Source organism: Cnephaeus nilssonii (genome assembly GCF_951640355.1).
Source record: "Cnephaeus nilssonii genome assembly, chromosome: 2".
Classification (NCBI taxonomy): Eukaryota; Metazoa; Chordata; class Mammalia; order Chiroptera; family Vespertilionidae; genus Cnephaeus; species Cnephaeus nilssonii.
In genome coordinates this window covers 109839225-109851929 of record NC_137073.1, presented here as the reverse complement: position 1 = coordinate 109851929, position 12705 = coordinate 109839225, and the positions used below count along the sequence as shown (strand labels likewise).

The 12705-nt window shown below is 39.9% G+C and overlaps 1 protein-coding gene across 2 annotated transcripts in view; it reads right to left on the bottom strand.

The window, feature by feature from the left end:
- NADK2 (NAD kinase 2, mitochondrial) overlaps window positions 1–12705 on the bottom strand; it is a 32954-nt gene that overhangs the window by 15629 nt on the left and 4620 nt on the right. For both annotated transcript variants that reach the window (XM_079779685.1, XM_079779686.1), the window contains exons 2-6: window positions 11444–11532; window positions 10549–10637; window positions 9619–9700; window positions 3858–3941; window positions 2939–3075 (exon numbers count right to left, since the gene is read on the bottom strand). In XM_079779685.1, the coding sequence (XP_079635811.1) occupies window positions 2939–3075; window positions 3858–3941; window positions 9619–9700; window positions 10549–10637; window positions 11444–11532 (481 nt within the window). The remainder of the gene's footprint in view (window positions 1–2938; window positions 3076–3857; window positions 3942–9618; window positions 9701–10548; window positions 10638–11443; window positions 11533–12705) is intronic.

Genomic DNA, 12705 nt, shown 5'->3' with positions numbered 1-12705 from the left:
CAATGTCACCCCAATAAATTTAACTCAATACCAACTAACACTTTTCTATACAAAAGAATGGGTTACAAAATTTATTAAAATTTGTATTTTTAAATATAGAATTTTTATACTGTAATAGAGACAGGGACTGCTACACTGTGCAATTCTCTCACACTGCCATCCTGGTAGACTAAGTTTTCAGGCCAACTCACATTGGATATACACGTGGGACTAGCAACAGCCTATGGAATATGAGCAAAAATAGTCAAAGGCCTGCTCCTAAAACTTCCCTTAAGGCTCTCCTCGCTTTTTCCCCCCGAGTTCTTCTACCCAAGATCCAATAGGAGACTTAGAGGCCCTAGATGATAGGAACCACTGTTGGAAGTTGCTTGAACACACCTTGGACAGTGAGAGGAGCTAGAATTAAGCCTTCATTAAGTTAAGACACTGAAATTCTGGGATTGTTTAGCATATCCATTCACTTATCCAAATTAATATAACCAGCCTTGAAAACAAGAAAATTACTAGTTTTACATGATAAAAAATGTTTAAAAATAATTAATTAACTCTATGTTCCCTTGAAGGTATACAGGTAACAAAAATGAATTCTTCGTTAATTTTTATACAAATACAATCTAGCTAAGGGCAGATTATACTACATACAATGAAAATTTTTATTTGTTTTTAAAGTTACATCATCCCTTTTTAAACTGAAAAGTCAAAAAACAAGAGTTTTTTTTTTACCTCTGTAATCTTTTGTTCTAAATTAAAAGCTAAATAATGAATTGACATGGTGATATATTTATAATCACAAACTTACACCTATATTCAAAAACCCCAAGTGGCAGCTTACTAGGAAATGTTTCCTGCCAACATGAAAAGAATTTAAATAGGAAATATGAGCTATACCTTGAACTCTTTCTCAATTTTGTCTCAGAAAATAAAGCTATCAAAAATCTCCAGTCCTAGCCGGTTTGGCTCAGTAGATAGAGCGTCGGCCTACAGACTGAAAGGTCCTGGGTTCGACTCTGGTCAAGGGCACATGCCCAGGTTGCGGGCTCAATCCCCAGTAGGGGGTGTGCAGGAGGCAGCCAATCAATTATTCTCTCTTTCTCATCATTAATATTTCTATCTCTCTCCCTCTCTGAAATCAATAAAAATATATTTAAAAATAAATACATAAATAAATAAAAAATTCCAAACTAGTTCCTAAACATGGTAAATATCACTTAATTGTTAATGATAACAATATTAATAACTACCTCAATAATTATAACAATCTCCCATATTAACATTAAAAATCTGAAACTATTCTGATTCCAAATTCTTTACAATGTAATAACCTACTCCCATCACAATCACCACCACAAGCACTCTCACTTCTCTTCTGGAAACATGCAGGAGTTTGTTTTATCCCTGCAATCTGACATACCTTGTGGGGACCTTTTAACATAATTACTGAAGTGGTTTGTGGGTCCTTTTAATTCAAAGATTGATGTCTAAGTTTTGAAAATTTTTCTTATATATGAACGCCCTGGGTACTACTCAATTTATATGTAACTAAAGGCCCAGTGCATGAAAATTCATGCACTGGAGGGAGGGTCCCTCAGCCCAGCCTGCCCCCTCTCATAGTTGGGGAGCCCTCAGGGGCGGGAGGTGACCCAGCAATCAGGGGAAGACAATGCCCCATCACACCTCTGCTGCTGCCACTGCCGGCAGCGCAAGCCTCGGCCGGCCCTGGTTACCTGAGCCTCGGGCGGCCCTGGGCAGCTGGGCAGCCGCCATCCAAGGCTTGCCTGTGCCTCGGATCGGCCCTGGGAAGCTGGGGGGCTGAAGGCAGGTCTGGCCACACCATGCGCCTGTCAATCCCCCCTCCCCTAAGCCTAGCAGGGCTGAGGGGACTGGGTGCCTCCATCTTTGTGACAGCATGATGGTCAATTTGCATATTCCATCTTTATTATATAGGATTTTGCTTCTCTATATAATACATTAACTTAGATTATGAGTTAAAAACAGTGAACCTGAGATAGGAGTTTGAGCAATGAACCTCTGAATACCAATCTACCTCTTTCCTATAAGACTGGGTGAAAAGAGCCAAACCTGACCATCTTCTGGTGGGAGCAGTAACTTGTGGTGTGGGACAAAGTAAAATTTCTAGCTAAGATTTTTAAATCTTACTGAACAGTTGTTGCAGTCTTTCAAAATCAGTAATGGGAATTTATTGCATGTAATTACTTAAAAGATTTCTAAAATCAAATGATTTTTTTTGTTTGTTTGGGGAGAGAAGGAACATCTTTAAAACATGACACGAACACACACACACATAAGTTAGGAACATGCTAACCTCTAAAGCTATAATCACCATGAAAACTCGTAGAGCGGGGGGGGGGGGGGGGGGGGGGCGGGGGTGGATGAACATTAGGTACCACAACAAGACAGAAACAGAGACGGAAAGCAGATGTGTAAGGTAGCTCTTTCTGGTAAGTTTAGTCAAGAAGTGAAACACAGGAGAAAAAATATCTAAGTATTTAGGTAGGACATCTAGGATCTTCTTGCACCATGAAAGTCTTAGAGCTAGGAGAAAAGTAGGAAAATATAATCCACAAATAGGCTCAAAAATGAGAATTCACCTTAACTACTTATAACAAAAAGCTGCATATCATCCTATGCTAAAATTCTCTTAGCACTTAACACAAATATTTGAAACACAAATGTGAAGGCTGGAATGCAAAATTTCCCAACATAAATGTTTTAAGTATTTCTCTTAGAAATATGCTGTATTTCTTACTTCAGGTATCTAATCATAGTAAGTTTTACACCTGAAATAGTTCACTGTACTTCCTTAAGTATTGTCAGTGGCACTGAAGTTAGTTATAAAGTATTACTTTTAGAAATTAGACATCAAAAGAACTATAAGTTAAATATTGACCCAAACACATCTAACCCCCAATCCACTTACTGTCATCATGAACTCTGTCAATATTGAAGGCTCTACTGTGTTGATTCAGACTTAGCTGCTGTTCGTGAAGGTCCACAGGAACGGGGTTGATGCCAGTCCCTTCAAGATATAACCTGATACGCTGCCTCCACAGCCACCTGGGAGGAGTGAATGAAAGCAAGTCATGTTAAGACAGAATAAATTAAACTAAGAATTAGACATCATAATTTCACCAAATTAAAAATTCATTTAAAAAAACCTACTTGTTCCAGGAACAAATTATACTAGAAACACCTAAAATTCACAGGTTCCTGCTAAAAGAGATTTATAAGTTTATTTCTTTGTTGGATCATAATGGAAATATCTAATGTATGTGTATAAAGTGTCCCAAATAAATTGAATTAAAGTCAAATTCTTTATCAAGGTAGTCTGACCACTGAACAAATTAATGAAAGAAACATGGGGAAAAAAACCCATTGCTTAAGAAACACTTTAATCTGTAAGACAGGGATACCAACAATCTCAGCAAGGGAGGAACTCCCAGTCATTCTGGACGGGAGAAGATGAGGACAAAAAACATAAAATCTCAACAAGTTTGAACACTCAGTTTTAGCCAACAGTTTTTAGTATCTTTCTAAGATAATGTAACAAGGCTAAGAAAGTAGAGACAAGGCTTCTATCTCACTGAAGGGAAAAAAACCTCTATTAACGATTTCATACTAGTATAGGCCAAGTGGCATTTGTCAGGGATTCTCTATACAGTTCTGATTGGACTAGAATAAGATAAGTTAGATGTGTTTGTGACTCAGCTAATATATTACATTTTATGGCTACTGTTATAATTATGGACTAATCCAAATATTATCTAATTCTGTTTAACAGTATTTTAATGATACACATTTATTAAGATATTTATATAACAACAGAAAGAAATTCCTACCTGAACTCACCACGATAGAACTTCTGTAAGGCTTCTGGGAAGGAATGTGTATAGCGAACAGGAAGACACAAATGACCCTCAGACCTTCATTTGAAAAGGGGTTAGGGGTGGTGCAAAAGGAAGAAGAAGAAAAACTTAATTCAAAAATCAGATATGATTTTTTAAAATTTCAACTCTATACTTAATTTGTTTTGCCACAAAATTGTCTATTTTCACCAAAAACAAAAAAAGAACAAATAGACATAGTTTAAATCCAGCTTTACTGCCACAATACACAATACTACTTAATTTCCACATTATAGTGAAACTGAAAATAACAGCAAATTTGCCACAGACTGACCACCCTGCAAAATTGTCTAATGGTACAGTGGTGTCTGCATCTTACCCTGAAATTACCTATTAATTTTGGGCAAGTCACCAGCTTTTTCATCTCTATGCTATAAACCCACCAATCTCCAAAGGTTATTCTGAGGAATCAAAGTATTTATGTGAAAGTGTTTTGAACTATAAATCCCTTTTAAATTAAACATCATTTAAAACTAGAGGCCCGGTGCACGAAATTTGTGCATGGAGGGGGGTTTGTCCCGCAGCCCAGCCTGTACCCTCTCCAATCTGGGACCCCTCGAGGGATGTCCGACTGCCCGTTTAGGCCCGATCCCACCGGCCACGCCCCCTGGCAACCCAAGTGGAGGCCCTGGTATCTGGAATTTATTTTCCTTCCACCGGGATCGGGCCTAAACGGGCAGTCGGACATCCCTCTCACAATCCAGGACTGCTGGCTCCCAACTGCTTGCCTGCCTGCCTGCCTTCCTAACCGCTTCTGCCTGCCAGCCTAATCACCCCCTAACCACTCCGCTGCCAGCCTGTTTGCCCCCCTAACTGCCCTCTCCTGCAGGGTTGATCACCTCCAACTGCCTTCCCTTGCAGGCCTGGTCCCTCTCAACTGCCCTCCCTTGCAGGCCTGGTCCTTCTCAACTGCCTCCCTTGCAGGCTGGGTGCCTCCCAACTGCCCTCCCCTGCTGGCCATCTTGTGGTGGCCATCTTGTGTCCACATGGGGGCAGGATCTTTGACCACATGGGGGCAGCTATATTGTGTGTTGCAGTGATGATCAATCTGCATATTACTCTTTTATTAGATAGGATAGAGGCCTGGTACAGGGGTGGGGGCCAGCTGGTTTGCCCTGAAGGGTGTCCCTGATCAGGGTGGGGTTCCTTTGAGGTGTGGGGCGGCCTGAGCGAGGGGCCTGTGGTGGTTTGCAGGCCGGCCACGCCCCCTGGCAACCCAAGCAGAGGCCCTGGTATCTGGAATTTATTTTCCTTCTACAATTGAAACTTTATAGCCTGGAGCAGAGCCAAGCCTGGGGCTCCTTCCACGGTGGCAGCCATTTCTGTTGGGGTTATAATTGAAACTTTGTAGCTTTAAGCGGGTGAGCCCGGCCAGGGTGTGCAGAAAGCTTTGCTTCCCGTTGCCAGGGACAACCCTAGCCTGCTCTCTCAAGCTCCATTCTGCCGCCATTTCTGTTTGAATTTGTTTACCTTCTATAATTGAAACTTTGTAGCTTGAGTGGAGGCTTAGGCCTGGAAAGGGCAGGCGGAAAGCTTGGCTTCCTCTGTTACCTAGGAAACCTTGTTCTCTGTGGCTGTAGCCATCTTGGTTAATTTGTATACTCGCTCTGATTGGATGGTGGGCATGGCTTGTGGGTGTGTCAGAGGTATGGTCAATTTGCATATTTGTCTATTATTAGGTAGGATATTCCAAGTCACTAAAACTCAGAAAGTTTAATCCAATGTACCGTTTAATTTTCTCAAAAACCGTATCAGGATGAACTCCTTCAAGGAGTAAACAGCATGATGTAGAAGACAGAATTTTTTTATTGCAAACTGCAAAGTGTTAAGATTGCCTATAGGCTGCTACAGAAAGATAAGAGAATATAGCACCTAACATGATGAAAGGTGTCCAGGAAGCTCAATGATTATTAGTCTCGAAGGAAAGGTGGCTTCAATCTTGAAGGAAAGGTTGGGACTAGGCTTGGCAAAACAAACTCTTGGTAATACTGTAAGTTAACGTGTAAGTGTGAAGAGCAGAAAACAAGGTTTTCATGAAGTTGTGACCAGTCAATTTCTTTATCTGAGAGGTCAACACTGAGGTTAAAAAACTTCATGTTCACTGCAATACTTTACATAGTGCTAAGTATATAAAAAGTATTAACAGTCATTTGATAGAAAATACCTGCTGGGGTCAACTGCAGGTCTAAAACACTCAGGAGAGGAGATCCCTCACGAGGTTAGTCAGATTATCAGCTAGCAATATAAGCATCAGAAAGCTTGACTTAGCCTGGAGGATTCACTTTCAATGTGGTTCACTCACATGCCTGGCACACTGGTGCCAGCTGTTGGCAAGATGCCTCGATTCCTTTCTAGGGAGCCTCTTCCTGGGGCTGCTTAGATATCTCACACCACGGTGGCTGACTTACCCCAGAATGAGCGATCCAAGAAGCTGCAATACCAGGGACAGCCTAGCCTTGGAAGCCTGTGGTATACACAGGCATACCACATTCTACTGGTCAGAGGCCAGTCCTGACTGAATACAGAAGGGGGTAGGGAACCACATAAAGGTATAAATACTAGGAAGCTGCTAACTTGGAGGCTGGCTACCACATGCCCTCTATCACATTCTAATTATTACGCATTGAAAAATGTCATGTTTACCAGTCTCAATAGAATGGGTGCAGAATACAAAAGACACAAACAGAAATTATGTATTTCATTTAGATGAGCCCATATAAGTGAGCCATCTTAGAAGTGGATCCTACAGCCTAAGGCAAGGCTTCAGATGGCCTGAAGTCCAAGTGCATCTGACTATAAATTCATCAGATCCCAAGCCAAACCCACCCAGCTGAGCTGTCCTGAATTCCTGACACACAGAAACCCTGAGAGATAACCAGTGATTATTGTTGTTTAACGCCTCTAAGTTTTGGGGTGATTTGTTATGCAGCATTTGATACCTAATACAGAGAAAAAGAAACTTAAGTTGAACGATAACTTCTAGGCTTACTTAAGAGAAACAACGGACTTCTAAAACCCATTATTCTAGGTAAAATTAGAGGCAACACCATCTACTTATAGTTTCAAAATCCCCATAAGATTATGAGCATTAAGTCATCTGTTTAAATATATTTTAATAAACTGTATAAAGTATCTAGAATCTCTTAAAGATATAAAAATAGTTCATTAAAAGTTCTAAAATACATATACATTAACAATAAAGTTAATAAAAAAATAATCACAGAACCAATGATCTCAATTCCTTATGCTCAGGGAATATTAACTAGGATGGGGTCCTAGCCCTGCTCCCTGAGATCATTTAATTAATCATTCATTTCAATGCTTATTGCCTACTGACTATATATCTATATATATAAAAGCGTAACCTGCAAATCAACCGGATAGCAGAACGACTGGTCGGCTATGATGCACACTGACCACCAGGGGGCAGACTACCAATGCAGGAGCTGCCCCCAGCCCACAGGCCTGCCAGCCAACATCTCGGTCCCTCCCCCCAGCCAGCAGGCTCCGATCGCCTGATGGGGAACGAAGGTGGGTGGTGGCAGACACGGGCCACACCAGGGCCCCGATCGCCCCACCAGTTGCCCCACACACAGAGGGCTGCTGGCAGCCGGGGAAGATCGGCCCTGATTGCAGGCCAGGCCTAGGGACCCTATCCATGCAGGAATTTCGTGTGCTGGGCCTCTAGTAATACTATAATAGTGATAGAGAAAGTAAAGCGCAAAGTCCTGTACTCAGGGAAATCAGTCAAATGGAAGAAAGAATCACGCAGAAATAATAGAGAGGTAAGTACTGCCTGTCCAGGGACTTACAGTCAGAGCCCAGGAAGGGCACAGTCTGGAATGAACAAGAACTACTCCAATGAGAAAGCAGTATAAGGGCACTTCAGGCAAAAGCACACAATGGCATGAAAAGAACACAGCCTCATGGGAAAACTAATTCTTTCAGGTCCTGCTACTGCAAATACCAACAGAGCTCCTCACTAGCAAAGGCCTCCACATCTGAGCCTCCACCCGTGGTGTTAGCAGATGCTCAGACATTACATGTGCACTTAAGAACAGCCTTTACAAACAGTCCCTGACAAAACAGGGTGAGTTGGTCACCCCAGTTTAGTAAAGAATTAGATTTTATTCTGAGATAACGGCAATCACCGTAAGATTCTGAGCAGAGAAGTCACAAAATAGTATCAAACTTTCATAAAATGATCACTCTGGTTGCAGTGGGGAGGAGAAATATAAAGAGTAAGAATGGAAACAGTCAATGTTGGATATAAGGATTTTCAAGTCACCAGGATCTAAGTTAAAACCATAGATATTAATCAGTTATTCTAGAGACAGTATAGCCCAGAGGATAATATGTGAAAACACCAGTACATAAGCAGTGACCAAAAAATAAGATCCATCAAGAGATAGTGAAAAGACACAGCCATAGAGGTAGAAAGAAAGGGGCATCATAATGCCAAAGACGCATAGATGCAACAAGGGGGCAGTTAGCACCAGAAATTTCCCGGAAATCAAGTAAAACAAGAGCTAAGTGTCCAGTGGGTTCGGTAACCAGGATATCACCACTTTGTGAGACAAAGGCAACATCAATGAACTGGTTGGGGGCAAATCCAGAGAAGACTGAGGTTTAGAAAATATCTGTGAAGTAAGAAAGTGGAGACACCCAGCTTTGGGATAGAGGAAAGGCAAGGGGAATAACCAAGAGTGTGACACAGGGTAAAGAATTTATTAAAATTTATTGAAAGATGGGAGTCTTAAGTGTTTAGCCTAAAAGGAAATAATGTGTGAAGGGAGAGAGGAAAAAAGGGAACAGAACAAGATATTTTTTAAGCATGAGAAAAGCTGAAGTTCTTATCCAGTGACTTCCATTTCCTTTGTGAGAGAAGAGAAGGGTGTGTTGAAGGAGACTAGGGAGGACACGAAGCTGAAGAGCCACTCTTGAAGGAGCTGCCCCAGGAAATGGGGAAGAGAGATGACTTGGGCCAAATAGGAAGTTTATCCAACAACTGAGAGTCCAGTTCTAAGTGCTAGAAACTACAAATGAAAGTAAATATGGGCCACCAAGCCCAAGTGTCTATGATTTTTTTTTTTCCCAGATGGTCTCAACAGTGGTGATACAGGAATAGAGAAGATAACAAACTGATCTAGGATTAAGTAGAAAGATAACAATACAAAATAATTAAGAAATTTGTCAAGAAAGTGAATAAGGGAGAATTAAGTGAAGGAAATAAGAGAGGATCAAAGTCAATCTTCTTCCCATCTCTCAAGTCTGCCCGGTAAAAGTCAAAGGGCAGACTTGAGAGATGGGAAAATTCTAGATGATCATAAAGCCCAGGTATAATCATGGCTATGGGCAGCTGGAACAGAATGAGGGTGAATGTCAGGAGAGCTGAGGAAAGAAGGGAAAAAATGATAACAGGATTTGGTCTATTCACTAAGTCAATGAAGTCACCGGAAACATCAGTGGAAGCATAACCAGGAATGTCAACGAGAACCATTAGAACAGACACAAGAGGGAACGTTAACTCATCACTCCTTGCAGCAGCACGCCCAGCAATAGACCAGGCTACAGACAATTAAGAGGAGCTTCCAAAGGTTAAGATTTTCATACACAGATACTATGCAAGGAAAGCATAAATGTTTTTTGTATTGCACTAAAAAAAAGAGCCAAACAAAAGCATGTTTTTCCTCACCGTTCTGGATCAGTGTTCACTCCAATCACTGGTTTAAGTCTGTCCAACACTTTACTTGCTGCCAGAAGCATTGTGCCGTCACCTAAAGGCCAGCAGACAGACCCAGACTCGTTATAAAACTGGTTTCTAACATCATTTGAACTCCAGTACTTTTAACAATCACACCGCCGCCATCCCATCTGCTGACTGTCGCAGTCATTCCACTTCCTCTCTACCCACCGTCCCTTTGCATTCTCTCTCGCACTCTAACTTAGGATTCCTCAACAGTGGCAGGACTGAAGTCTTAATCCAGATAATTCTTTGTCATGGGGAGCTGTCCTGTGCATTGTAGGATGTTAGCAGTAGCCCTGGCCTCCACCCACTAGATGCACTCCCTAACTGGGAACCCTGCTCTAATCTTATCACTTCTACTGGCTGATCCTCTTTCTTTCTCTCATAACATCAGTCCAAATTCACAAATTATTTTAATTAGAATATGTCCAACAAAGTGTCCAATTTCAGAATTTTCTCTCCAACAAATGCTGTCAACTTAAAGCTTTAGAAAGAATGTTCACTAACTTAATAATAAAGCTTAGGGGGAAATAAGTGTATGTAAATTGGGGCCAGAGAGGGATGGAATTTATCTAATCTCATTAAACTCTTAAACAACTTTAATTTTTTTTCCAAGATGGCCATAACTAAACCAAAATACAGTAACAACTAATCCTCTGAATCATACTTGAAGTTAAATACACACCTTGAGTAGACACACACAAATATATGCATGGAACCTCAAAGTAACATCATTCACTACAAAAGGAACATGCTATGTAAGACAGATCCTACAAGTCCAAAACCGTATCTTAGGGTAGGCTTCAACCACCGGCTACTGAGAAGCAGGAGTATTCACGAGCATGTCCGCATCCCCCGCCTGTATCTGTAGAGCATTACCTCCTGCAGCTATGACGGCATCGGCCCATCGAACAGTTTCTTCATCATATTCTCTCCTCTTCACTAGACGAACCTCAATGCCCTCGTTCCTGAGATAAAAAAGTAAAGGTTACATACAAGTTCCACTAATAGCATCACAAGGATGTTTTCTGAGGCAGATCATTACAATGAAGATGTAAAATAAACTATTTTGCTTTATAAACAAATTTATGTTTAGCTTTGTAAGGTTAGCTTCATTTTCTTTTAATTGCAACAGCCAATTAACTATAAGTCATGAAGCATATGAATAAACTGAAAGTTAATGACTATCCCATATCTCTTTAAAAACATCTTTTATAGCTACTGACAAAGGAAAGACCATTTTTAAATTATAAAACTGAATAGCCATTATTTTAAATCCAATAAATACTCATTTGAGTGCCAGACCCTGAAATAGTGACTTTCTAATTTGCATGTTCTTACATTGATTCTCCTGTATACACATCAACATAATCACTGACTAGATTTACCCCAAATTAACAGGTTTCTAGAATGATTATTTTTAGACATTCAAAGAATATCACAGTGAACACCCATAAACCACTCCAGTATTTTGTTTAAGAAATAAAACATTACACATACAGTTGAAGCCTGCTGTGTGCAGAGTTAACCCTTTGTAGAAAAGGCATTTCTCGGGCAGACCAAATAATAACTGAAAATCTGGAAAATTTTCAGAGTATAATAAAAATTTCCTTAGGAATACTACAATATCAGGTCCATTAACCACAATATAATTTTCTGAAAGTGATTTTATAATGGCCATCTTTATTTTAAAATCTAATGATTAGCTGCTAGGTAGAGAAAAATTGGAATTCCTGAATACAAAAGCCAGCCCAAAATCCAATCACAGACTTACCGTAAACTCTCTAGAATATGCTCTACATTTTTGGTGTGAATATGATGTCGTTCAAGCAGTCCACTGTAGCTAGAGCCTTTCAATGCAAGCTACATAAAGACAAAACAAGTGTTGTCTTATTACATGATATAAAGTACATATTACATTTCTTTAAAAGCCCTACAGAAACAGAATGGGGTTTTTATTTGAAGGCACATTTTAATGACTACCTGTGAAACAAGTCTAAACTGAACTAGGAAGTCTGATTACAGAAAAATCACAATTTGGTTTTAATACCAAATACATCATTAAGTTTCCTGAATCATCTAGTCAATAGGATCTCATCATTTGCCTGTTTTACAGCTTGAGCGTTTTATTTTTTAATGGGCTTATAATATATTGCGTATGGCTAATTGAAGATCAAGGATAAACTACTATTTTAGCAGGCAGTTGACTTTCTTCCATTTGGATTCGCAGCTCTTTTATATTTACATTTATGAATTCTTTTTGGTATTTACCTTAATCCAAACAAAGGCTGCTTAGCTCTCAGAACAGATAATTTATAGATATAAAGATATGTATCTTTTAAGAACTCTCCCAGTCCATTATGACATTCTATTATGTTACTATCTTACCATTTAATACTCTCCCTTTAAAGCATGTCTTCTAAATAATCCATAAAATAAAATGTTAGAAGTTTAGAAATATCCTCAATAAACGTCCATTTAATCAAGCAGGAAATGTATCTACTGGAATAAATGCTAGAATTAAAAGCATGGTTAGCCAAGGCCGGTGTCGCTCAGTGATTGCAGTGTCGGTCCGAGGCCTGAAGAGTCGCAGGTTCGATTCCAGTCCAGGGCACAGACCTGGGTTACAAGGCTCCATCCCGGGCCAGGTCGGGGCACATGTGGGAGGCAGCCAATAGATGTGTCTCTCTCACATCAATGTTTTTCTCTCTCCCCCCCTCCCATCCACTCTCTCTAAAAAAAAAAATCAATGGAGAAAAATATCCTCAGGTGAGGATTAACAACAAAAAAGCATTATTATTTTCTTTCCTTCTACAAATTCCCTTATACCTTGCCTCTTTATGGCACAAAATCAGTTTTAAGTACCTGTCTAAAATGCAATTTTAAATATATTTTTGTTTTAAATCATTACTTACAGATTATAAAGTAAAACCAATTTTAGGTAGAATTCTTTTAATGTTTTATACTTTTTTAAAAGGTTATAAAATAATACAACATGAAAGATGCATATATAAAAAAATCTTAATTCAATATAAT